This window comes from Pipistrellus hanaki (assembly GCF_964339955.1).
Source record: "Pipistrellus hanaki genome assembly, chromosome: 3".
Classification (NCBI taxonomy): Eukaryota; Metazoa; Chordata; class Mammalia; order Chiroptera; family Vespertilionidae; genus Pipistrellus; species Pipistrellus hanaki.
Window position 1 is genome coordinate 106183955 of NC_140505.1, and position 27427 is coordinate 106211381.

At 49.7% G+C, this 27427-nt stretch overlaps 1 protein-coding gene across 9 annotated transcripts; it reads left to right on the top strand.

Moving 5' to 3' along the window:
- On the top strand, positions 1-27009 carry SLC6A12 (solute carrier family 6 member 12). 9 transcript variants are annotated; one of them, XM_084878397.1, is made up of 18 exons: positions 1-19; positions 430-530; positions 2567-2650; positions 3871-3964; positions 4621-4899; positions 10760-10894; positions 14388-14528; positions 14843-14930; positions 15847-15979; positions 17466-17600; positions 19369-19472; positions 19809-19933; positions 20400-20512; positions 21206-21343; positions 22044-22146; positions 23302-23402; positions 23939-24109; positions 25329-27009. In XM_084878397.1, the coding sequence occupies exons 5-18, from the start codon at positions 4686-4688 to the stop codon at positions 25470-25472; spliced, it is 1845 nt and encodes a 614-aa protein (XP_084734523.1). In that variant the 5' UTR covers positions 1-19; positions 430-530; positions 2567-2650; positions 3871-3964; positions 4621-4685; the 3' UTR covers positions 25473-27009. The 9 variants fall into 9 exon arrangements, with proteins under 9 accessions (XP_084734523.1, XP_084734521.1, XP_084734525.1 ...); XM_084878398.1 differs by lacking the exon at positions 1-19 and adding an exon at positions 1362-1437 and having other exon boundaries at positions 290-530; XM_084878395.1 differs by lacking the exon at positions 1-19 and having other exon boundaries at positions 217-530.
- Positions 27010-27427: the final 418 nt, after the last annotated feature.

The following is a 27427-nucleotide window of genomic DNA, read 5'->3' on the forward strand; positions in this document are numbered from 1 at the left end:
GGTACCAGGAGCGGGCAAGGTGAGGAGGGGGAAGAGGGAAAGAAGGAACCAAAGGAGGAGAGCTGAGGTCAGATCTGGTCTCTGAGCCCCACGTGGAGGGGTCCTCTTGGGGCAGCATGCCGGGAGGGCGGGAGGGGCTGCGGAGGGAGTGAATGGGGGTGGGGGACTGGGGACAGAGGACTTGACTTACTGAGATTAGATGTTGTAATCCTGGCTCACAAACTTTTGACCTCAATCCCTCCTGTTGCTTGTGGTATTTCTCTGTCCCTTCGCTTCCCAATACACTCACACACACACACACACACACACACACACACACACACACACACCAGTCACTTTCTGTCTGGGAGCCCAGGACACGGCTCACATGGGATTCTAAGCTGGGAGGACAGGAGCAGGAGCGAAGGTGGAGGACAATTTCCCTTCCAGGTCCTGTCTCTCTGGGTATTCCTGTAGTGGCTTCCCTGGGCTCTCCTGGGGACCTGAGGCATGGAGCTGAGCTGACCACAGGAGCCGGGATCGGGGCTGAGGTGAGCAGGAGGTGGGGGCTGGATCTGTCTTCGCTGTCTCCCGGGAGGGTCCTCAGAGGGGCTGCGGCATGAGAGCTGAGAGGCAGACTGTGTGTGTCTGTGGTGCAATGCCCTGGGCCAGAGCAAAGTCTGCTGCTCAGGATCCCAGGACAAGGGGTGTCCTAGCTCCCCCTCACCACCCACGGCATCTGAGTTGCTCCAGAATAAGCCTCGGGAGCAGAGAAGTCCATAGGTGGGGGACGGCCACAGGGAGCGAGTGAAGGAGGGGGCGATCACCTGACTAAGAGCCGGAGGGAAGCAGACAGTGCCCAGCAATGTGGGAGGAGAGGCAGACAGGAGAAACCTCGGCCATTCCTGAAGGCCCGTGTCTGCAATTAGCAATCACAAGTGAGGGGCTCCTGCCTGCCTCCTAGCAGAGCAGGAGGAGGAAGCTGCCTGGCTCAGGGAAGGCACGGGCATGCTGGTGCCTGAAGGGGGCTGTGGGGGGCTGACGGAAGGTGCAGGCGGCCACCAGCCAAGCCAAGCAGCCCCCAGGGTATGAAGGACTAGACGGGAGCCAGGTTTTGGTGCCATGCACACAGGTATGTGTGTGCAAAGGGACGTGACGGGAATGGCACCAGTGTGTGTACGTAAACGGCAACTGGTATGTGGGTGTGGGCTGAAGCAGGAGCTGGGGTGTCCCATGCTGGCCTGGGATGTGACAGGGCTGAGCTGGGGTCCCAGCAGGATGTGGGGAGTAGCGTTGCTACACTTGTCTGCTCCTCTGCTAGACCCCACATGCCTTCCGCCCACATGCCTGCCTCCTACAAACAGTTAATTTTGGACTTGCAGTCTTTTGAACATTTCCTCGATGGGCAGCACTCAGCCCAGTGTGGCCGTGGGTTCTTTGCTGCTGGAGGGCACTGAGGTATGGTGAGGTCCACGGCCTGCCCCCACACCCTGCCCCAGCTTGGCAGAGCAGGTGGGCAGCCTGGGGAGATGATGCTGGGGGCTGGAGAGGTGGCAGGGCTGGGGTGGACGTGGGGAGGGGGAGATCTCCTGACTGTGGATGACACTGTTGTTTATCCTTAGCAAACGGGCTTCGGTGGAAGGGCACAGTGGGGGTGGGTGAGGGTAGCAGGAGGGCCAGGTGTACTGTCCTTCTAGCTTTTTTTAAATTTAATTTAATTTAATTTAATTTATTTTTATTTTTTATAAAATATATTTTATTGATTTTGTACAGAGAGGAAGGGAGAGAGATAGAGAGTTAGAAACATCGATAAGAGAGAGTCATCGATCAGCTGCCTCTTGCACACCCCCTACTGGGGATATGCCCGCAACCAAGGTACATGCCCTTGACCAGAATCGAACCCGGGACCCTTCAGTCCCCAAGCCGACGCTCCATCCATTGAGCCAAACCGGTCTCGGCTGTCCTTCTAGCTTTTAAAAGTAACCCAGAAAGGAGAGCTCTGTACGGCTGGTTTTGATGCCTAACCTCTTCCTGGACATTTGTTCCCTGAGTGTAACCTGAAGCCCGGTTGCTCAAATCAAGCCTGTTCCCCGCTGATTTACCATGGCTCTGGGCCAGCTTTCCTTTGACATGCCCTCACTTTCCTTCTGCCATTCCGGTGTTTCATTCTTACCCGTAAGCTATGGTCTTCCCAATAACATTTTTTTTAACTAAAAAAAAGTCACATTACTGTCAGTTCACGAGCTTGTGTTCTCTCTCCATCCCATCTGCGATACAACCCAAATCCTGTGGCCAAACTGGGTTCTGAGATTTGCTTCCTGATCCCACACTCTCCTCTGGTTCCTTCATTCACTCCTTCCCCACCTCTGACTGCTGAGGACAGCTTAGCCCTGAAATAGCTGCTTCTGGTCTGGGAGCAGCAAGGCCTGCCTCCCGCATCCTTTGGCAACTCCTGTGCTTGAGCTCACTCTGAGCTGAGCTCCCTTTGCGAGCAAAGGCAATCACCTCTCCTTGTCTTGTAAGGATCTTCTTTTTATCCTCTGCCCTCCCAGCACCCCTACTGAGCAGAGGTTACTCTCTCTTCCAGGAGGCATAAAGCACAGAGAGGAGGTGTGATTTGCCTAAGGTCACACAGCAAGTTAGAGACTCAGCTCCACCACTTCCTGCTTTGGTAAGTTTGTGCCAACCATTCAAAACAAGCTTTTTACTGAGCACCTGCTGCGCTCAGTTCTTGCTCTTAATTTTTCTGAGCATTTCCTCATCTATAAAATGGAGTTAATAGTAATACCTACGTCAGAGATTTTTATCAAGATGAAGTCTAATAATGTATATAAAGATGTATATTTTTAGGACAGAACTTATTCAAATATTAACTGATTACTATTATATGCTAGGTTTGGACTAGAACTTTGGTTTCTACCTGGTGCTTTTTTTTCTTCAATGTTTTTTAGTCCATCCATCCATCCATCCATCCACCCATCCATTTGTTTGATAATGATTCAAGGGCCAATCCTCAGGGTGCCCCAGCCTAAATTCTGTAGCAGCATCCACAGGTATCATCAACTTTCCCGCTGGGGCGAGACTACTCTGCTCTTTCAACCCGAGGCTCTGCTTCTCAAGCCCCCCGAGGCCTGCTGCTTACTCTGAACCCGGAGCTTGCTCCGTTCCCTTCTCCCACTCACCCTCCCTTATATCAGAGGCTGAGGCCTCCGGTTTCCACTGTGTGCCTCTCTCCTCGTCTCCCTGCCTGGACTGAGCTTGCAATAGCAGCCTCTGAGTAGGTGCCAATACCGGAATTTCACCCTGACATGCTTTCCCATTCCTGGGATAACCTGCATCCTTCAAGTCACCTTCAAAAATTTCCACAACCTCAAATGGCTCCTGCCACACCTTCCTAACCAACTTGGACTTGGGCTGTTGCCTGGGTTAAAAGGACCAACAAATAAACACAGACTCTTCTTTTAATAAAAAGGACCCTGTGTCTCCGCAGAGCCGTGGAGGAGCATGGGGCACTTGGTGGCTCTGAGTGACTTGATGCCCCAACGCCCTTCCTTCGTAGGGGAGCAGCGGGGGATGGGTGCTGCCCTCTGCACTCTTGGCACCTCCTCCTGGCAGCGCGAGGGAAACAGAGGCAAGAGGTGGCCTCAGGGAGATGGTGGGGTGGGGGAGAGAGAAGTGGAGGCAAATTGTGATTTTTAAGTACAACACCAGGCTGCAGCCATCTGTGTTGTGGCCATTGACAAACAGACAACAAGAGGGCAGAGTAAAGCTGAGCGGCCCACGTGATTTTCCTGAAAGTGCAGGGAGCTTTGGGCTTGTTAGCAGAGCAGAGAGTAGGGAAGGGCAGCGACCTGCTATGATATGCAGCTACTTCTGACCCCTTCCTTTCAGGGTCACTCTGATCTGGAGAAGACCACCTACCAAGTGAGAATCGCTCTGGTGACCCCTTCTATCACCAGGATCCCGCCCTGTTCTCAGGACAGAGGTACAACCGAGAGAAAAAGAACAGGGTTCCCTTGAAGACCTATTCTTGGTCCTGGCACCCATCCGAGTCCTCATCTGGCCTTGCTCGGAGGCCCCACCTTTCCCTTTCCTCCCAATCAGATGCCTCGAGCTAGCGGGCTCCCATGTTTACCCTGAGTTGGTCGATCACTCTGGCACAGGGATGAGCACACAGCTGCCCAGCAGAAAACCGTGCAGTCACCTAGGCCGTATCTGCCCTTTGACCTGCTGTCATCCCTGGCAGCCTTGATCCCTTCTGGCCTGAAGGCTGAGGAGCTGGGGCACACAGGTGGCTGGCTGTGAAGATCCAAAGGGACCTGAAATAAAAGGCCGGAAGCCTGGGCATAAATGTAGTTCTAAATGGTTTAGGCAAGTCACTTCACCTGTCAAGGCCTGGGTGTTCCCATCTGCCAAACGGGCAAGCTAAGATCTGCTCCCTATTTGTTTTCAGAGTCATGAGAGCAAAGTGTAACTTTAGGTGTAAATGTCATTGAGAGCTTCAGAAGAAAATCAATATTAGAGCGGCATTCCAACAACATTGAAGCAACATTCCAGCAACAATGAAAGATTAGGATGGAGAGAGCAGGGATGGCAGGCGTGTGTTGGCGTTGTACAGCTCATTCCTTCTCCTCCCACCAGGCTGTGCCTGTCTCAACACCCAGCCCCACTCCCAGCTCGGCGGCCTCTGGATCCATTACGGGGCCATGGACGGGAAAGCGACAGTCCATGAGGACGTGCCTCCTGTGCTCACCTGGGTCCCTGAGGAAGGAGAGAAGCTGGACCAGGAAGGCGAGGGCCAGGTGAAGGATCGGGGCCAATGGACCAACAAGATGGAGTTTGTGCTGTCAGTGGCCGGGGAGATCATTGGGCTGGGCAATGTCTGGAGGTTTCCTTATCTCTGCTACAAAAACGGAGGTGGTGAGTTCATTTTGAGGTAGGCGCGGTGGGGAGAGCTGTGCCCTGATCACCAGGCAGTGCCCACCTGGTGCCTCCTGCCTGGGCACTGTGGTAAAATGGAAGGAGGCTGGGATGGAGCTGGAGGACCTGGGTTCGAGTTCTAGCTCCACCACTGGCCTCAGTGAAATGGCGATGATACCCCACAGGGCCACAGCAAATTTTAAATGAGCAACAGCGGGACCTAGGAGTCTGAGTTTTTAATAAGCTCCTTCATTACTCTGTATGCATGCCAGTGTTGACAGGAGCCATTCATTTATTCAACTCACATTATTGTGGGCATAGCATGTGCCAGACACTGCTCTAGATGCAAGACAGAACATATACCACATGTTGTCTTCTAGTGAAGGGCGGCAGATTACAAATAGGTAAAATATGTGGTATGTCAAATGGTGATGCGTGAAATGGTGAGAAGCAAAGCCGGGAAGAGGATAGAGAGTGCTGGGCCACAGGGTCGGGGAGTGGGGTGTGAAGTATAAACTAAGATACCATAAATGTTTCACTGAGGAGGGGGCATGGACTAAAGAGTTGAGGGAGGTGAGGGAGCGACTCTTGTGGGTGGAATCAGGTGCAGAACACTCCGAACTGGGAGCAGCAGCTCTGCTCTGAGTGAGGTGGGAACCTCTGAGGAGTTTCATTCAGTGGAAAGACATTATCTTGTCTATGTTTTTTTTTTAAATGAAAGAAAATTTTATTATTTTCAGCACTGGTAGTACAAATGAGCAGGGGCACGGTAGGGAGGGGCCAGAATACTTTTTTTAAGCGCACAATTAAATGGTTTTTAGTATATTCACTCACCTGTGCAACCGTCACCACCACTAATTTTGGGACATTTCCATCGTCCCCAAAAGAAGCGCCGTACCTGTTCCCTCTCCTTATTCCCTCTCCTGCCAGCCCTTGCCAACCTCTAATCTACTTTCTGTGGCTATGGATTTACCTGTTTGGAATGTTTCATATTTCTATGAATTTATCTGTGACTGGCCAGATCCATGCTTGCCTTTTGAAATACCTGTATTCTGGTGGAAATAATATATGTTTATAGTGGACATTAAAAATATTCTGGAAGGTAAAAAACAAACAACCAAACAAACAAGAAACATTCTCATTTAAAGGTAACCATTATTTAGAAAATCCTTTGAAACACTATCTATATTTAATTCCACACATTTTTACTGAGTATCCACCACGTGCTTGCTCAGTTATTATTACAAACTGCTTGAACCAATGATTCCAAAGAAATAGAAAAAGGATTTCCTGGGCAGGTCAGGACTACGGAGCCAAAACTGGGAGTGGGGGACTCATGCTGGACCAGAGATGAGAGGAGGCAGGAAGAAGAGGTAGAGGCAGTAACCTACTTCTCATTTTTCCCCATGTTATTGTTTTTTCAATAGTGTGCCCCTTTTTATTATTATTTTTTTAATTTCATTTTATTGTTTAAAGTAATACAAATAGTAGTATATATGTCTCCTTTTTCCCCCCGTTGACCTTCCCCCGCCCCTCCCCCATCCCCTGGCACATGCCCTCATTGCCCCCCCCTCCCCCCCCCCAGTGTCTGTGTCCATTGGTTATGCTTGTATGCATGCATACAAGTTCTTCGGTTGATCAGTGACCTACTTCTTTATCCCAGGCCACAGTTTCATGGACACATAGGATTTTAGAGCTGGAGCTAAAGATGATCTAGGCAGAGCCCTCAATTCATAGAGGACACCCCAAACCACCGACCTGGATGGCAGCAGTAGGTCCTGGAAGCCAGGTTTGCTGGCTCCCACATCGCCTTGCCATCTGAAAAGAAGGGACGATGCCGGCCCAGGTTCCATTGCCTACCCCGCCTCTGTCCTGCCTGGTGGCTGCAGCTGTGGCCGTGACCTCTGTACTGACCATGGGGCAGGGTGAGAGACAAGCACCTATGACAGCGTGGAGGGACAGGCTGAGTCAGGTCACCTGGGGAATGGCAAAATCAGATCACATTTACTGTGCAGGTTCTGTGTTCCTTTCTGTCACCTGTGTTCTCACTTATTTCTGTCCCAACCCAACTACTTGAGAAAGACATGCTGCCTCGATCATGTCCCCTTTAATGCCAGGGGCTAAGCGAGGTCAGGGTCTCCCTCTGAGGTCACTGGTCTTTGAGGCTTTAGGAAGGTAGTAGTGAAGGTCCAGGGAGTAATTTCCTTATCTAGATGACTTATCAGAGACCTATGTGGGAACTCCATAGGCTGACCTAAATGTCAATTTTTTGCTCAGTGTGGTATATGGTTTACTACAAGCTAACCATAGCTCTGGGTGGCAGTTAAATATAGTTTTTACTAATATATTAATTACAAATAATTAATAACTATTAGTCAAAATGGTTATTGATGGATTATTAATTAATAATTAACTCATGATTAATCATTAGCTAATACATAGTTCTGCAGAGAAAAATCTTTCAAAAGGAATGAAAGAGTAATCTTATAAAAAAAAAAAGGCTAATATGCAAATCAATTGAATGTCAGAACAACCGGTCACTATGATGTGCACTGACCACTAGGGGGCAGATGCTCAACGCAGGAGGACCCCCCCCCCCCAAGTGGTCAGTGCCCTCCCACAAGGGGAGTGCCGCTCAGCCAGAAGCTGGGCTTATGGCTGGCAAGCTCAGTGATGGTGGTGGGAGCAGTAGGACATCCCCAGAGGACTCCCAGACTATGAGAGGGTGTAGGTTGGACTGAGGGAACCCCTCCCCCCTGAGTGCACAAATTTTGTGCACCAGGTCTCTAGTATATATATAAATTCGGATGGTGTGGCTTAGCAGTTGAACATCAACCTATGAACCAGTTGGATTCCCAGTCAGGACAGGTGCTCAGGTTTCAGGCTTGATCCCCAGTAGGTGGTGTGCAGGAGGCAGCTGATCAATGATTCTCCCTCATCATTGATGTTTATAGCTCTCTCTCCCTCTTCATTCCTCTCTGAAATCAATAGAAAATTATTTTTTTTAAGGAAGGATATTCTAACACATGTTACAACATGGCTGAAACTTGAAGACCTTATGCTAAGTGAACTAAGGCAGTCACAAAAGGATCATTTTTCATGAGGTGCCTAGAAAAGGCAAATTTATAGAGAAGAAGAATGGTGTTTACTAGGGGCTGGGGAGAGAGGAGAATGGGTACAGAGTTTCAGCTTGTGATGGTTGAAAAACTTCTGGAGATGGATAGTGGTGATGGTTGTACAACAGTGTGAATGTACTTACTTAATGCCACTGAAGTGCATACTTAAAAATGGCTAAAATGGTAAAATTTATGTTATATATATTTTACCAATAAAAAAAAGAGCAGAAAATAAAAACCCCAAGCTGTGCATACCCTCTGACCCACCAATTCCTCTGTTGAAATTGATACTAAGGAGCAGATTAGACAAGTGCACAGGATGTGGATGACGGTCTGCATCAGAGCAGTCTTCTTAGGAAGCAACAGAAAAAGCCAAAGGACATGCTGATAAAATAAACTAGGACAGATGCCCAAGGTGGAATACCATATGGCCAGTAAAATGATTGCATAGAGATGTATTTACTGATACACAAAGAAATTCATGATATACATTTTAAAATGTAGTTATGAAATAATATATAGTAGGGTCTCATTTTTTTCCAAAAAAGAAATATATATGTCTGTATGTTTAAAAGAAATTGGAAGGATATATAATGCTTTTTTCTTTCTTTTTCTTTGTACTTTCTATTTTCTACAAAGTAATATGGATTACTTGAGAGACATTATATAATGTAGTAGTCAAAACATATGATAACACAAATAAATAAATATATTGATTTCAGAGAAGAAGGAAAAGGAAGATAAAAACATATATTTTTATATGTAAAAGGATAAGTGACTGATTGACCAGCCGACCGTCTGATAGGTATGACGTGCACTGACCACCAGGGGGCAGACACTCAATGCAGGAGCTGCTGAGTGACAGCAACTTTGCAGAGTGTTTCCTCGCAGTCTAGGACCCTTCAAGGAAGGTTGGACTGCCAGTTTTGGTCCGATCCCCGGAGGCCAGGCTGAGGGACCCCACCTGCTGGAGGGACCCTGCTCACTCCACAGACGCCCCAAGTGTGGCTGGCCAGGGAGGGACTGCAAGACGTTGGCTCCAGGGCATGTCTGGCCTATCTTGCCCAGTCCCATCCCACTAATTAATTTCTTTTCAATGTGCATGAATCCTTGCACTGGGCCACTAGTATCCTATATAATAAAATCCTAATATGCAAGTCAACCGAATGGCAGAAGAACTGGTTGCACACTGACCACCAGGGAGCAGACGCTCAATGAAGGAGCTGCCCCCCTGGTGGTCAGTGCACTCCCATGCAGGCACAGCAGGGCAGATTTGAGCGGAATTGATCCCTGTGGGGATCGAGCTGAAACTGGTAGTCAAACATCCCCCAAGGGGTTCTGGATTGCAACAGGGTGCAGGCAAGGCTGAGGGACCCCACGGGTGCTAGAATTGGTGCACAAATCTGTGCATGGGGCCTCTAGTCCAGTGTTTCCCAACCTTCTCTCATGATGAGAATCACCTGGTGGAGTTGTTAAAACACAGATTCCTGAATCCCAACTAAGAAGTGCTAAACTAGAATTTTTGGGAACATATAGGTAAAATTGTATACTTAACTAGTGCTCTAAGACAGATGTTATATACAGAGCACTAAGTTAGGTATGCAATTTTACCTATATGTTCTCAAAAATTCTAGTTTAGCACTTCTTAGTTGGGATTCAGGAATCTGTGTTTTAACAACTCCACCAGGTGATTCTCATCATGAGAGAAGGTTGGGAAACACTGCTCTAGTCAATGATAAGAGAATCATTGATCAGCTGCCTCCTGCACATCCCCTAATGGGGATTGAGCCCATAATCTAGGCATGTGCCCTTGACCAGAATCAAACCCGGAACCCTTCAGTCAGCATGCCAATGCTCTATCCGCTGAGCCAAACCGACTCGGGCTATGATGTAGTAGGTAAGAGCGCAGACTAAGACCACTTGAGTTTGTGCCTCACTTTTCTCATCTGTGTCTCAGTTTTTGAATCTTTAAAGTGGCCCCAGTTTTTCATCAGTAGAATAAACATAATGGTAGGCTGTTGTGTGAGGATTTTGATGTTGGTGAAGCATTTAGAAGAGTGCCTTACATACAGTAAACACCAAATAAGTGCTAAGTGTTATTATTGCGCAATAAACAATAATCCATTGGCCCATGGGTATACTTCTGAGGTGAGGTATGTCTTTGTGACTGAAGTGGGTTCTGTGGGCTTAGAAATTCACTCATATATGATTTGCTGGATGTCTGTTAGGTCCCGCCTCCTGTCAGGGCCTGTAGTCAGTACCGGATCACCTGGCTGGCTGACACCCCCGTTCCTGCAAGTGGGGCTGAGCAGAGGAATGGCCTTCTCTGCTGAGAGCCCAGTCCAGATCAGAGCCTGGTGGAGGAAAAAAAATCCTCTGAAATTATTAGAGGGAAAATAATTTTTCCAAGGTGTTTTTTGCTTATTTGTTTTTCTCTAAAATGTAACAAACGTGATGATTTAATAATCATATCAAATTATACAGAACACATGTTTTTGTTCCAAAAATAATAAATTGACTAGATTTGTGAAGCACACTGAGCAAATAAATAGCGCATACATTAGGATCTCCACCAAAGTTTCCCTTCCAAGATCTTTCCTGTCCTGAGTAAGGTTCAGACTGGAAAATTTTCTGCCTGTCCTTGGGCACAGATAGGGGGAGCCAACTTGTGCCCTTGGGAGGGGTGAGGAGGGAGATGAAGGCCTAGGCTAAAGGCTCAGCCCTTACCTCCCCTTCCTCTGTAGGAGCCTTCTTCATCCCCTATTTCATCTTCTTCTTCACTTGTGGCATCCCGCTGTTCTTCTTGGAGGTGGCATTGGGCCAGTACACTAGCCAAGGGAGCGTCACAGCCTGGAGGAAGATCTGTCCCCTTCTCCAAGGTAAGTGTTCTCCCGGGCCCACCTCCCCGCAGGCCACCAGCCTGCCTCCATCCCACTGTTGACTCTCCGTTCCTATCTGCTCACTACCCTGTCATTGAACCACTGTCATGCTGTGCTAAGTGCTGTGGGGGACTTAGGAAATACAAGCAGGCTTATGCATCCTGAGGAGGAAGGCATTCCTCAAGGAAGCCAATACAAGGTCACACATGAAAAACCAGGAGCAGAGCCTTGCCAATGGGGGACCCTGAAGCTTCATCTTAACCAGCTTCATGTAAACATGTTCCTGTGTGCTAGTATACGGTGTGGTCCCAGATGTGCCTCCAAAGTATATAATAATAGTGATGATGATGATGATGTCTAACACCCTTTGAGCCCTACAGTGTGTCAGGGTTCATGTCATCACTTTCCCTGCAGTTCCTCATCTAATCTTCCAATGATAACTCCAGTCACCTCATTTTGTAGATGTGAAAAATGAGGTCATTTGCCAAGGATTTGAAAAATGAGGTCCCAGATCTACCTGAGCTGAAGGGCCATGCTCTTTCCTATGTTAGGGATTATGTTAGGGACAACCCCTGCCTTCTCTCTGCATCTGTTGGCTCTAATGTGAGTAGCTTGGGGTGTTCTTCCACCCCCACTCCCCTTCAGTGGATTGGGCCAGTTCCCTTCCGGCCAGTGGGAAAGAAACCCAAGGGATCTCCTCCTTCCTGAGAGGGCCCTTGAATATGTGAATTAGAGAGAGGACTCTCCCTCATGTCAGCCTCCGAGGGAGCTCCAGGGCCTAGGCTGCCTAGGGCTGCTGCCCAGCTTGGTAGGCTGGGCAGAAGTGGGCATAGCGAGGGACACTAGCTCCTGGGCAGGCTGGGAACCTGACCACTGACTGGGGGAGGGGAGGCAGGCTGGCCTGGCCGATTCCTCTTGGGCCTCATGGGGCCCTGTGGGGGCAGAGTGGAGCTTGGCCCACTCAGGTTTCTACTCCAGAGTTCTGGGGCTCCGGGAGTGCTGTGCCTTCTGGCTGAGCACACAGCTGGGTTCTATCCAGGACCAAGCCAGCTCAGAGGCGGCACAGGCAGGGCTGGCCTCTGCAGCACACAGGTAATTGACAGGGGAACATGGGCAGGGGAGCGGAGCCAGCACTGGGTGGGGGTTGGGGGGTGGATTAGGCTGGGGTAGGGTTAGGCTGCTCCCTTCTTATTTTTCCAAAAAGAGACCCCATGGCCTAAGGTCTCAGGCAAAGGCTCACTGCAGTGTGTGCGCCCATGTTGGTGGGACGGTTCAGGCTACCCAGTACATGCCCAACTGCCAGGCCCCGCCCCACGGCCACCCTCCCGGGGCGCCTGAGCGCACGCGCGAGGCACCGGAGAAACTCACCCCTCAGCTCACCCACAGCCACCGCCTCCCGCAGCTCACACGCCGGCTCCGGCTTCCTTTGCCCGTCCCCACCCACAGCGATGGGCGGGCCCCTCCCGCGGCGGCCTCCCGGCGGGCGGGGCTCCCGGTGGTGGCGGCGGCGGGAGCACCGCGCACAGTGGCTGCTTGTTTGGGGTGCGGCTCTGTTCGCACTAAACACCCCGCCTGGCGGCTGCCAGCTCCTGGGGACCCCCCACAATTGGGAGTCCTCGCCACGTCCCCTCCCGTGGCCCAACCCCAGGCTGCCCCGTCTCTGTTCCTGTCTCCCCCCTCCTCCAACCCCCCCAAACCCTACGGAGTTTGCCAGGCCAATGGGAATCTGGGCCTGGCACGGAGTGGGGCCGGGGCATTGTTGCCAGTCAGCGTGGATTGTTCCACCAGCCCTCGCTGGCTGTCTAGGTCTTCCACCTTCTTCATTAATTCTTGAGTTTGGATGAACAAGCAGCTGCTCTCCTGGGCTGCTTTCCCAACACCCCCCCCCCCCCCCCAACCCCCAGCGCCCCATCCCTGCGGGCTCTCACACCTTGAGACTAACCAAGGCCAGCGCTCTGCTACTTTTAACCCAACGTGGCAAAGGCAGGGTGGGTGGGTGACTGCTCCTGCTCTCGCCACCCCCCCCCCCCTTCCCCGCCCCAGTCTCCTAGGGTTGGTCCAGGAGACTGGCTGCACCCTAAGCCCCCACTGCTGCTAGGTGTTCAAATGACACGCGGCACTCGCCGCCCACACTTGCCCCCCGGGGAGAGGTGGCATTTTGGCTGAGCAGGCTCCACACGTTTGGGATCGCTCTTTTCCTTGCTGCTTTCTTCTGGTTTTGGCTCTTCTTTTGAGCCTTATTTTGAGACAGATTCTTACCAAAATTTTCATACTTACTCCTGTGTTCTTCCCACCCTTTAAAAATGTTACAAGTGATGTATGATTGTACTAGAAAAGCTAGAAAATGCAGAGAGGCCAAAAGAAAAAAAAAACTGTAAGAAGCGAACTCAAATCTTATAACCTAGAGCAGTGACTTTTAACTCGTGGGCCTCAAGAATTTTTAAAACATGCAATTCCTGACTATTTAGTTAGGGACAGTGACCTCTTTTCCCTTAGACTGCCAAGCTAAAAAATGGCAACAGCCAGCACAACAATAGCTGTTGGGTGTGAATGAATAAAATTATACCTACTTTTTTTTTTTTTTGTCAGATTAGTAAAAAAAATATGTGTTTTTTTTAGTGTGCTGCAGAATTTTAGTAATTAGTTTATGTGCATCATGAAAAAAAAAAGGTTGAAAAATCACTGACCTAGGGAACCACTTGTTAATTTTTGGATGCCCATCCTTCCAGATTTTTTCTCATAAAAAACAACATCAAATAATATATAATAAAAGGCTAAGATGAAAATTAACTAAATAGCAGAAGGACCAGTCACTATGAAGTGCACTGACCATCAGGAGACAGATGTTCAGCGCAGGAGCTTCCCCCTGGTAGTCAGTGCGCTCTCACATGGGGAGCCTGCTCACTGCAGCAGCGGTGGCAGGAGCCTCTCTGGCCTTCTCAGCAGCGCTGCTGACATCCCCCAAGAGCTCCTGGATTGCAAGAGGGCACAGGCTGGGCTGAGGATCCTCTCCCTTCCCAGTGCATGAATTTTGTGCACCAGGCCTCTAGTACAGTGGTCAGCAAATGCAGCTCTTGAGCCACATGTGGCTCTTTGGCCCCTTGAGTGTGGCTCTTCCACAAAATACCACATACACTAATTAAGTTGATAACAATGTACCTACCGATATAGTTTAAGTTTAAAAAATTTGGCTCTCAAAAGAAATTTCAATTGTACTGTTGATATTTGGCTCTGTTGACTAATGAGTTTGCAGACCACTGTTCTAGTAGATCATAAAAATGGAAGGATGCTTAGGATAGTGTTCTGTAACCTGCTTTTCTGGCTCAGAAAAATAATCTGTAAATGGCTTCTCAGGCCAATAAATAAAACCTGGTTCTCTCTGTGTAGCACCTAGTATCCTAATCACAACGGGCAGTTTCTAGGTGACTTTTTGGGGCTGACATTGATCTCATGGATTCTCTTATTGCTTCCCTCCCCTCCCCCACTCCGGAAGGCATTGGTTTGGCATCTGTGGTCATTGAGTCCTATTTGAATGTCTACTACATCATCATTCTCGCCTGGGCCCTCTTCTATCTGTTCAGCTCCTTCACCTCTGAGCTGCCCTGGACAACCTGTACCAATACCTGGAACACAGGTATCTATCGTTCCACCTCCTGGGATATGGTCTCTCCCTAGGGGCTGGGCTTGTGGTGGCTGGATTGTGTCAGAGGTTGGTGAGCGGGAACAAGAGCAGAATGAGGCATATGGGGTGGGGAGGCTGAGCCCATGAACCATCTGAGCAGCCAATTCCTGACACTCTGGAGGTGGGGGCTTCCAAGGAAGCTCTTGGGATCTGGAATGTTGGCAACCACCAGGCCTTAAGACCAGAGGGACAGAGGTACTAGGGTGTGAGGGCATCTCTTCCTATCTCATCCCTGGCTAATGCACGCCTCACCTTTTCCCCAACAGAGCACTGCATGGACTTTCTGAACCACTCAGGAGCCAACACAGTGACAACCTCTGAGAACTTCACCTCACCTGTCATAGAATTTTGGGAGTAGGTGGTGCGCCTGGTTGCCATGGGCCAAGGGGCCTCAAGCAGAGGAAATTTGGATGTCTGAGGCGTGGGGTGCAAGTTTGAGGCTCTCTGTGCATGTTTTCCAGCACTTACCCCTACCCCACACATCACTGAGAGATGAGGGGAGGCTCATATCTAACCATAGTTGTCCACCTACATCTGCCAAATCTATCTATGTTCACCGAGACTCACACATTTATCCACCCTATACCCTCACATTCCCTGTACAAGATTTGCACATCTACCCACCAAGACTTGCACACTTACCCACACATGTCCAGTAGTGTCCTGGAAACAGTCTGGACCCACTTAGGAGAGCTAATACACATCCCATCCCAACTCTTTGTTCAGTCACATTGGCCAAGGTGGGAGTATTTACACCACAGAAATTGGCGGACTATACACTCACACATTCACTTTCCCACATGTCCACTTATACCCTCACACCTACCTGTGTCCACACTCACACATTTCCATCACTCCTGTACACAGCTTCAGGCACTATTATACACTCAACCCCTCCACTTGATACCCATATACTTGCTCATCAACCTGCATGTATAAATATTTACTCTCCATATACTCATTTATACATTCCTTACCTCACCTCTCCCTCTCTCTCTTTCTCTTTCTCTCTCTCTCCAACAGAGAGATCTGAATGAGTTAGAAAGACAAAGATGCCTATGGTATTACATGATTTGGTCTTCTAACAGCCAGGGGCATACAGACAACAGGTGGGAACATGGCAGGGCCATGGGAAGGTGGAGTGGGTGGGGCAGGGAAAGCCTGGAATATGAGACCTATGGGGTCAGCTCTAAGAATCAGGAGACTTGATGACAGAGGCAAGTTGTCCCTTTTAGCCTTTCACCTGTTTGTTTATTTTTCCACTCATTAGGAGACGTGTTCTGGGCATCACTGCAGGCATCCACGACCTGGGAGCCCTGCGTTGGGAACTGGCCCTGTGTCTCCTGCTTGCCTGGATCATCTGCTACTTCTGCATCTGGAAGGGGGTCAAGGTCACAGGCAAGGTGAGGTGCTGCGATTCCTGGTAAGCTCTCTGTGTCCCTAGAGCATCCAGGGACACTCATAGCATCCCTCTGGAGAACGGAAAGAAAGCATAGTTTAAGGGAGAGGCCCGGTGAGAACATGGGAAATCGTAGGAAGGCAGAGTTTAGTTCAATACAAGGAAAGCCTTCCTTTTTCGATATGATTTTAAAAGGCCTCTTTATGTAAGTAATATGCAGAAAAAAATCAGAAACATAAAAGGCCCACTGTCAGAGCTAAGCATTGTACAAGCCATCAGTGCGATGGCAGGTTGGATATACAAATCCCTCTGTTAACCTTTTGCCATGTTGCCTTCTAGTTTCCTTTATACGTGTGTATGTGTGTAGCTGTGCCTAGTACATGTGTATATCACACCGCTATGATCAGACACTCTTTTTGTTTTTGTTTTTTAATCCCCACCTGATGATTATTGATTTTAGAGAGAGGGAAGAGGAGAGAGAAACATCAATTGGTTGGCTCTGTATACATGGAACCCACAATTGGGGTATGTGCCCTGAGCAGGAATTGAACCCACAACCTTTTGAGGCATGGGAAGATGTTCCAACCAACTGAGTCAGGATTGGATCAGACACTCCTATGACTTGCTTTCTGTATTTAACAGTGAACACATCAAGACAATGCCTAGCTTGAGCTAGCACACAGACCTGTCTTTGAGGTGGCTAGTTCCAATCACTGAAGGGGTTATAGCCAAGAATGGACCACAGTGCTTACTGCACTGAGACAGTTCAGCTTTGAGCTAATTTCCAACCAGAGAGGCTGAGACGGATTCATGCTCTTTAAAGCCAGGATCAGACAGGCCTTGACTTCTTTGACTAGCCTGCTCCTGCAGCACCCCCTGCCCCATTCCATGGATTGTTGGAATAATAATGAAACAGTGACAGTAATGACAAAAAAGCCACAGTAATAATAATAACAAGGACTCTGCCACCACCTGGTAAGGGGCTGAGCTTGGCCAGGACCAGGTTGGATTCCCCTCTGAGTGTCTCCAGGATACCTGGAGCTCAGGCCACCCACTGCTGCTCCCCAGCCTTCAGCCTGGAAAATACAGTCTTTGTTCCTCACAGATCACTGTACAAACCTGCCCTCCTCAGGGGACATGCAGAGGATGGCCAGAATAAGGGGTTAAGGGAGACCAGATTCTGGATTTAAAAATAGTCTTTGAAATGTTACGGCTGGAAACTTGTAACCCTCCCTGCCCTCCCTTCTCCCCCTGACCCTGTTGATGTGTCTCACACTCTGCTGGGGGCCCAACACCCACAGGAACATGGAATGAAAGGTGCAGAAAGTTTGTGTGTTGGTCCCTCTCAGATGTCTCTCAGGTGTTGGACACTGAGCTAGGTATGGCTTGTGCCTCCCTGGGAGGGGTGACAAGAAGACCACGGCAGGTCCTTGTGACCTCCTGGCTGCTGTGACCGCTCTAGGAGTGACTTTGACCTGCTTTCCTCCAAGGTTGTTTATTTCACAGCCACGTTTCCCTACCTGATGCTGATCATCCTATTGATTCGAGGCGTCACGCTTCCTGGAGCCTACGAGGGCATCATCTACTACCTGAAGCCAGATTTGTCTCGCCTGAAGGACCCCCAGGTAGGAACTGTGCTGGGGATCATTTTCCCAAAAGTCTCTCATCCCAAACCAGATCTGTACTTTTGAAAGCCTTTGATTGCTTTCCTCCTGGTTTAAAGGCAATCAATGTCCACTGGAGAAAACTTAACATGAAAAGGAACTAAAAACCCACCACTCAGCTACATACAGTCTGTTAGCATTTTGATAATTTTTTTTTTTAAATCCTCACCTGAGGATATTTTTTTCATTGCTTTTTAGAGAGAGTGGAAGGGAGTGAGTGAGGGAGGGAAGGCGAGAGAGAGAGGAAGGGAGAGAGAAACGCTGATGTGAGAGACATACATCGATTGGTTGCCTCCCACATGTGCTCTGACAGGGAATCAAACCCACCCCTTTGGTGCTGAGCCAACACTCTAACCAATTAGGAACACTGGCCAGAGCTTCTGTTAGTATTTTAGTATATTTCCTTCCATCATTTTTTCCTAGCTGGATGGGGTGTGTGTGTGTGTGTGTGTGTGTGTGTGTGTGTGTAAGAGAGAGAGAGAAGGAGAGAGAATGATAACATAGTTGAAATAATTATATACTGAGTAGCCAGATTATTATGATCTCTGAATGCATAATAATCTGGCCACTCAGTGTATATCCTGTATAATGAAAGGCTAATATGCAAATTGTCTCCTTGACCAGGAGTTCAACCAGCAGGCAGGCTGGCCAACCGCCCATGTCTCCTCCCCCTGGCCAGGATGGCTGGACCCCACCCATGCAAGAATTCATGCACCGGGTCTCTAATAATCTGAGTGGCCAGGTTATTATGCGTTCAGAAGTCATAATAATCTGGCCACTCAGTGTATATAGAGATATATATTTTTTCACTTATATTTAAACATTTTTCATGTTATTCAGTTCATTTGTAAATGCCATTTTTAACACTCGCATACTATTTCCTTCATCCATCCATCCCACCCATTCATTCACCCATCATGTCCTGAGCGTCACACCTGGGGCCAGTATTGTCATTTACTCCTGCCTTCCCCTGTTCCGGACGTACAGGCCATGTGTTTTCTTACTATTGTATGTACGGCTGCAATGAGCACCTGTGTTTAAATCTTTGACCACATCTCTGGTCATTATTTCCAGACAGTAGTTAGACGTGAACATACTAAGTCAAAGAGTGTGCACATTTCAGGTTCTTGACCTGTCCCACTGCAGAGATGCAGACTGCCACTGCCAGCGTTTCAGCAAGGACCATAAGAGATCGATTATGAGTTATTTTAATCATTGATAATTTGATAGCCAAAATAATATTATATTGTTGGTTTATTTAAAAAAAAATTTATGACTGCAAGGTTGGATATTTCCCCACATATTTATCAACGATTTGTATTTCCTGCTCTAGGACTTGCCTGAGCACATTCTTTTTCTCCACTCCCTCCACCCCCAGGATGCTTGGCGTTTCTTCTCTCTATTTCAATGCCGTGGCCCCTATGCCCAGCGTGGCTGCCCAAGGCACACTCTGCTTGTTGAATTGGGCAAATGCCTCTTGGCTACCAGTGCAGAGGGCTTCACCTTGTCTGGGGCATGGCCGTGTGTGACAGACTCCACCTAAGAATTCCAAGTAACACACTCTTACTTGGTGCTTATCTAGTGGCCACAGAACCAAGCTACAGATGGATCCTGCCTGTGGGAGGAGGGTGTGGTCACAAAGGGTTGGGATTAAGGGACTCTCTGGGAACACGGAGCAGGCCCTCCGGCTTCCGCTCTCTCTCTCACCACTTCCTTGGGGTCCCTGTAGGTGTGGATGGATGCGGGCACCCAGATCTTCTTCTCCTTTGCCATCTGTCAGGGGTGCCTGACAGCCCTGGGCAGCTACAACAAATACCACAACAACTGCTACAGGTAGGGACCTGGCGAGGGGCCTGGGGGACCCTGCCTGCCCGAGTCTGAGGAGGGCAGGTCCTGCACTGAGCCCAAGACTTCCTTCTTTATTATCAGGAGCAACAGGTTGTTTGAAATTGGCATTCTGGGTTCGTTTCCCGGACTGAATTTCTCTCTTCCTCCCTCTTCTGTCTCCCTTCCCTCGCTTTTTGAAACCCCTTGTTTGTCCTTTGCTTCCTGTTTTTCTTCCCATTCACTCTTCCTTTTCTTACACTCTTACTGTCTTCTGATCTCTCCTCAAATAATGAATTTCATTCCCCCCCCCTTTTTTTTTAATCTGCATTCGCCCGCCTGCAGGGACTGCATTGCCCTCTGCTTCCTGAATAGTGCCACCAGCTTTGTGGCTGGATTTGTGGTCTTCTCCATCCTGGGCTTCATGTCCCAAGAGCAGGGGTTGCCCATCTCTGAAGTGGCGGAGTCCGGTAGGTGTTACATTGCTGTCTGGGACCTGAGGGGAAGGAGGGTCAGTACACAGATCCTCCTACAGGAAAGCAGGGTCCTCTGAATCTTTTAGCATTAAGGGCACAGAGCAGGGCCTCCATAACCCTGGGAGGGAGGGAGGCGGGATAGGATGGGTGGATGGACCCACAGTTGCATGCATGGATGGAGAAAGGTGGATTGATGGACAGCATGCTCCCCAGAACCTGGGAAGAGCAGAATAATGAATGGAATCACCCTGCCCTCTTGAACCACCCCTATTACACACACACTCACAGACATACACTCACATGCACACACACACGCACATACTCACATGCACACACACACACATACACACACACTCATGCACACACACATATCACATGGGCATACACAGTGCCTCTGGAGAGGGCCTTTCCTGAGAGAGTGAGAACCATAGGCTCACCTGATTGTGTTGTGTCCTGGCAGGTCCTGGTCTGGCCTTCATCGCATTCCCTAAGGCTGTGACTATGATGCCCTTATCCCAGTTGTGGTCCTGCCTTTTCTTCATCATGCTCATCTTCCTAGGGCTGGACAGCCAGGTTCGTCACCCAGCCCAGCCCTGCCCTGCCCAGCCCTGCCCTGTCCTGCCCAGACCTGTTCTGCCCATTCCTGCCCTATCCAGCCCCGCCCTGTTCTGCCCAGCCTTGCCCTGCCCAGCCCTGCGCTGCTCTGCCCTGTCCATTCCTGCCCTGTCCAGCCCACCCCTGCCCAGCGCTGCCCTGGTGACTATCTTTTCAGCTTCTGCATTTCTTTGCATTACCTTCCCTCTACCTCCCCTTCTCTTGACCATACATTTTAAGGCCCTTTCCACTGTCCAGGGCTTGTCCTTGGGGTTAGTGGGGTGACCCAGATCTCGAGACCCTCTTTGGTAAGAGGCCCACTGCTTTGCTCCCCGGCACCTGACCCTTCCCCATGCTTGGATGCACCCTCCCAAATGTCCCTCCTGCCTCCTTCCAGATACTTGGCTCAAGCTGCCCATCCTGCCCCCCATAGCCTTGGGGACAGAACACATTTCCGCTCTCCAAGTCTCACTGCTGGGGCCCTCTTTTGTGGATATGTGGCCAAGGGCAGAGATGACCTCACCCCTGGCCACCACCCATGTCTGCCCTTTGTACCCCCGCACACCTGTGCATCAACAGGGGTAGTGGGGTGAGAGAAGGCTGGGGCAAGGCTGTGCTGGGGAAGGCCCAAGGGCAGGGCCCCTCTCACTCAGCTTCACTCCTGGCCCGCAGTTTGTCTGTGTGGAGTGCCTGGTGACAGCCTCCGTGGACATGTTCCCCAGGCAGCTCCGGAGGAGTGGGCGGCGAGAGCTCCTCATCCTTGGCATTTCCATCCTGTGCTACCTGATAGGGCTCCTCCTGGTCACCGAGGTGAGCAGGGGCGGCGCTGTGGCCGAGCTCCAGGGTGAGGGAGCCATGGGGACACTGCTGACTTTCTCAGAGCCACACTTTTCTCACCTGCTGGCCAGCGGTGTTGACACCTCACAGTGCGATTGTAGGGACCACACAGTAGAACCCATCTCTGTTTGTGAGCTCTGTTTTGGTTTTAGAAACCAAACACAAGCTGGCTTAAGCAGAAAGAGGAGTTTGGGGGTCGAGTAGAAATAGTCTGTTTTATCTGTGGTTGGACCCAGCTGCTCTAATGTCATGGTCAGAAATGCCCCTCTCTATCTCCTGGTTCCCTTTCCTCTAGTGACCTCATTCTTAGGCAGATGGCCCTGCTGATAGTAAAGAAGGCAACTTCTGCCACCCAACCACCCCACAGGAGAGCATGGCCAGGGTCCAGCCAAGCCTCTCCCTCAGGCCTGGAGCAGGGAGAGGAATGCTGGGCAAACAAGCAGTGTATGCCCACCACAGTCCCAGCGTCCTTGCAGGTGTGAGAATTGTTGCCGTGATGTAAAGTGAGTGGCCAGGAAGCAGGGAGAGGTAGAGCAAACTCCTTCTGGAGACACGGAGAAACTTCCCACGGGCAGGGGAGGAAGCCACGGACAGAGGTTTCCCTGATGCTGGGTGGTGGAATGTGGTCCCTGCCCCTACTGGCCAAGTTCTCACTCTCCACCCTCCTTCACAGGGCGGGATGTATGTCTTCCAGTTGTTTGATTATTACGCTTCCAGTGGCATATGCCTGCTTTTCCTCGCAATGTCGGAAGTAATCTGCATCAGCTGGGTGTATGGTAAGTGGGTTGGGGGGTGGGGAGGAGCTCTGGAACCCAGCTCAGGGTGGGACTTTACGGGGGAAGGTGAGGCTCAGAGTTATGGTTTCTTCCTGAGCTCACACAGCTAGTAAGTGGGAGAGGCGTCTGGTTCCACTGCACCAGGTTGGGGGACACATTGCCAAAGTCACAAAGCTCAGGGCAGAGAGGGTAAGGGGTGCCACGTACTGGGGCCTTGTAACAAGCTATGAATAGGAGAGCTTTCATTTTCCTGCCCTCCGCCTTCCTGTTTGGTGTCCTTTCTGCTCCTTGGAGATGTCCTCTCCCTTCTCATTCAAGCACCCGATGTCTTCCCGATTGTCCCTCTTCTTTTTCAAAACCTGTTCTCAGAGAGGGTCTGATGAACCCAACCACAGGGAGGTTGAGTCTTAATATGTTAAACCTACTCAAGAGTATTTGGTTTATAACTGGGGAGAAATTTACAAGGCAGAGGAATGACTCTTTAATGGTGGCGTTTCCTGCCTTAGTGGTCTTCTAAGTGCCTTTACCAATCAGTGGCTCTTCACTTAGAAGATAGAGCAAATGTGAAAACCTGAGGACATTAAACAAACCAAACATCAGTGTTTTCATGTGCACTAGTCAACCCTCTCCCCATGCGTGACTGAGAATGCAGGGGATTCATCTGGAGTCCAGAATTAGGCTTCCCAGTAGTGATCTCCCCCTTCCCTCCCCTTCCCTCTCCTCCCCTCCTTTCCCCTCTCCTCCCTTCCCATGGAGATCTGGCTCTATCAGAGTGGAAAGGACATGCTTGAGCAGTGCACACTTGCTGTTTTGACTTGAAACCGAATTCATCTTCGCTATGCAGATAAACAAGCATCTGTATATATAGCACCGAGTCCCATTGTAGGCTCTCACCCACTTGTGTGGTTAGGACAGTGGAGTCTTCATCCAATTACAGGGGGACAGAGACTGCGCCCAGAGTTTGGGTGACCCCAGGGCTCCTGGCTTGTTGGTGGCAGCTCCTTCTCCCTCCCCAACTCCCAGCACCGTGACTGGGTGCCAGGGACCCATCTCATTCACAGGGTGGGGGGAAGAGCTACCAAGTGGGTCCTTCCCAAATACCCATGAGCTGTTTCCACCCTTCTGTTCTCATTCTTCCCCCACTGTGCCTGGCAGGGGCAGACCGTTTCTATGACAACATTGAGGACATGATTGGCTACCGGCCATGGCCCCTGGTAAAGATCTCCTGGCTCATCCTGACCCCTGGACTTTGCCTGGTATGTGCCCACCCAGCTACCCCTTTATTCCCTCCTGCCTGCAGCAGACTCAGCGGGGATGAGGAACAGGTTGCCCGAGTTGTGGGGCTCTGTCCTTGCCTGTCCAGTGATCTTGGGAGGCTGGTCCATTCCCTCAGATGTATTGGTTCCCCTGACCCTTCTTTTCTGGGGCTGTTTCTCCATATGTTTGCTTTACTGCCTTTATCATTTATTCCTATTCCTTCTCCATCCCTTTCTCACAGCATCTCCAGCCATCTGCCCGATTTCCCAGGTATTGGTCTCTTTGTCTGCTTAGAGCTCCTCCATCTCTCTTCCTTTCCTTTGTGTCTCCTCCTGTCTCAGTCTTTGATGCGAGTGATGCCTAGGCCCACAATTTGCAAATGGCTTTTACTTTTTTAAAGCAAAAGCATTTGCAAATGTACCACAGTGTATTTAAATTGTCTTTGTCACTGTGTATTTAAGTAGAAAGGAGAAAATTTCATTGGCTCTATCTCATCTGTGTCTGATCTCCCTGCCCTCTGCCCCACTCTTTCTAGGCCACGTTCTTCTTCTCCTTGAGCAAGTACACACCTCTCAAATACAACAACATCTATGTGTACCCTCCCTGGGGATACTCCATTGGCTGGTTCCTGGCTCTCTCCTCCATGGTCTGCGTCCCACTCTTCATCATCATTACCCTCCTGAAGACCCAGGGTACCTTCAAGAAGGTAGGCGCTGAGGGAAGTGATGCATTCAGGAGGGCACTGAGAGAGGTGGGTCTTGGGCAGCACACTACTGCTTGGGGCCACCTACGAGTGTGGGGCAGCTTTTTAGTCAAATAGAACCTTAAAGAAAAAGGTCTTTGAAGATCAGTCTAATCGTTGCATGTTCAGAAACATTAGAAAGTCCCAGAGTCATAGACCTTTAGAATCTGACCTCTAAAAGATCATGGAGGAAGGTTAACCAATGGTCAACTGTCAAAGGGTTAAGGGGAAACTAATTCACAAAGAAGAACATAAATAGCCCAGACACAGAGCTTATAGAGCACAGGACCTTTGCTCTCAGGAAACTGATAACTGGCTATCATGGTTCATTCCACACAGTCTCCCGGCGTCTTTTCTTACCTTAACCTTGTGGGGATCCATGTGCAAGAATCCTCCTGTTTTGAGTTTGGGGCATGTCTTCCTGGAAGAGCATATAGTCAGTGTCTCACAGAGATATTACAATATAGAAATCTATCTGGTCTACAAGTAGCAGAAAACTCAACCTGCAATAAGCAAATAGGCTTATTTTTTTTCTTACATATCAAGAAGATCAGAGGCAGGGGGTGCTGACATTTTGTTCAGCAGCTTAAAGAGGGCGTTAGGGACCAGACTCATCCTATATTCCTGCACTGCCTAAGTGAGCATGTTGTGTCTTCATTGTATCACCTCATCGTCATGAGAAGGTTGTCATGACTCCAGCCCTCACATCAGCAATCAAGGCAAGAAGGACAAGGGGGATGATACCACAAACCCCAATAATGATAGTAATGCAGTATTACTACTAGTGAAAATAATAATAGATATGTATTGAGCATATAGTAGTAAGAAAATTAGTAATAATAAGAAGAACAAAAATAGATACTTATTGATGCCCTACCCTGTCTCAGATACTGTTCTATGAGGTACTCTTATAATCCTCATTTTACAGATGAGGCAGAGAGGGGTTTAAATGGGTTGCCTAAGATTGCACAAGTAACAGAGCCAGAAGTGGAACCTAGTTCACATTCCTAATCACCATATTATTGCCTCTTCTCTCTTCTCAAAATATTTATTTATTCACTCATACGGTACTGAGCTGCTCCCATGTTCCTGGCTCTGTGCTGGGCTTTGAAGATACAGACATGAGAAAGCATCTTTGCCTCTCTCACCAACAATACCCACTCATTCCCTCTTCTCTCCACAGCGCTTGCGACAGCTCATCACCCCTGACCCCAGCCTGCCACAGCCCAAGCAACACTTGTATCTGGATGGTGGCAGCAGCCAGAACTGTGGACCCTCCCCAGTGAAGGAGGGACTGATAGTTGGAGAGAAAGAGACCCACTTATAGGATGTGGCTGAAGGCCAGGGGGCTCCTGAGCCAGGAACCTGGGTCAGGGCCACCCTCTCCCCCCAGTGGACAGCCTTTGCCTCTGTCCCCACCACAACCCTATTGAGAATACTTGCGATGTCTGGGGCACCCCCAGCCTACGATGTCTGGGGTACCCCCAGCGAAGGCAAGATTCCCTCTTCTCTCCTCCCAGCGGAAGCAGCTCCTCCTGGTGGGCTAAAGACAGTCCTGCTGGAACACACCACGCTGTGAAGCGACTCCCTGCTGGAACCCACTGTCTTATTTATAAAGGAGGGTGGTCTTTTTGGCGTTCACCATCTGATTACAGCACATTACACTGTGAGGATCTCCCACTGCAGGGATGCTCCTGTTAGAGTTTACCATATTTGTGCACTGGAAGACAGTGCCAATTGGAATACACATCATGATCTGATTCAGAGAGCTCGACAGAACTCTGTGCTGGAAGTGGCACTGGACACACCATATTGGATTCTGACATCCCATTAGAGGGGATCCCTCACTAGGTGTAGCGTTCTGGAATCTGGGGGAGGGGACTGAGAATCAGCCAGGAGGCAGATCTTCACAGGCCATCATTGCATTGACTTTTCCAGGAGGCAGTCTCTGCCAGTGTTCCTAGTGCCAGTGCTAGTTCTATACTCTTCTTCAAATATTATCATCAACTCATGGAGCGTTCAAATGGAAGGGACTTACAGATGATGCCTGGACTGTGTCCTATGTCCAAGACAGATATTGCTAGTGGATCACCAATTCTTTCCCACCTCATAGTCCTTCCAAATATAGTGCTCCAGGCAGCTTCACTTGCCATTCTGCTTTTGTCCACATCCCTGACTTCATGAATGAGGACCAATGAGACAAAGTGGCTTTTTCAAATTCACACAGTTCCTCAGCACCAAAGATATGACTAGAACCTGATCCTCTGGTTCTTGGCCAGTGTTTCCCCCAGATCCCCTTCTGCCTTAATAACAAAGCATATGTTAATTGCCTGCCCCAGGTGCTGCCTTCTTTACCTCACCCCATACCTGTCCAGTTATTCTGTCTTGGGGTAGGAGGGAGAGAGGTCACTTCTGTGAAGGGGTGAGCAGCTCTTCCTGGAGTGGTGCCCTCACCATCATATTTTCTCTGCCAGCCCCTACTCATCTGACCAGATTTCCTCCCCAGACCCTTCATTCTTGGCACTTTCTATCTCTCCTCCGACAGGGTCAGGCTTGGGACCTGCAAGAGCCCTCAGGTCTCAAACAGAGAGGGAGGTGTGTGTATGTGGGGTGCTCCTTTCCCCATCCCAACCAAATCACTCAGGTCCTTCTCTGGCCGGATAAGGCTTTGTGGAGGTGGAAGGCAGGACTTGTGTTCAGAAGGAAGTGAAGAGAGAGAGTGGAGATGGGATATGCCACTCAGGATAGTTTCCTGGGGCAGGACCTGAGCGCTGGAAGAAAGGAAATCACCTGGGGAGAATTATGTGTAGGTGGATGTCACCCAGAGCCAATGCCTAGTGGCTGGAGCAAAAATATGGTCTGGCTATGGTGAGTTCCATCTTTCACAGCCCAGCCATCCTCAGATCACTCACCACCTTTTGCCCAGATATGTAGGTGCTTCTCACTTGTAAGAACAAGTGTGCTGTCACACTGGGCATGAGCAGATGTCCAGCTTCCTGGGTTCTGGCAGTCTGCTTCTGCATTCCTCTGGACTGCTCCGTGCACCTGTGTTCACCTTTCTTGGACAGTCAGTGGGTCAGGAAGTGGGTACAGGAGGAAGGGACGGAGGAAAAGGCTTCAGTCAGATTACACTCACTGATGAAACTGGGGAGCCTTAGTTGAGGCTGGCACAGTGCTCTCTGCTGCCTCTTGGTGGCCAACAGGAGCAGTGCCGCTTCCCCAGGTTCCTGTCAGGACCTCTTCAGTGCCCTTCACAGACAGGAGGAAAGTGCCCTCACCCCT

Coding starts and splice junctions, on each gene's coding strand:
- SLC6A12 (XM_084878397.1), top strand. CDS start 4,686: ATGGACGGGAAAGCGACAGTCCATGAGGACGTGCCTCCTGTGCTCACC. Junction 21,344..22,043: donor GGCTCCTCCTGGTCACCGAG/GTGAGCAGGGGC, acceptor CCTCCTTCACAG/GGCGGGATGTATGTCTTCCA. Junction 24,110..25,328: donor CCCAGGGTACCTTCAAGAAG/GTAGGCGCTGAG, acceptor TTCTCTCCACAG/CGCTTGCGACAGCTCATCAC.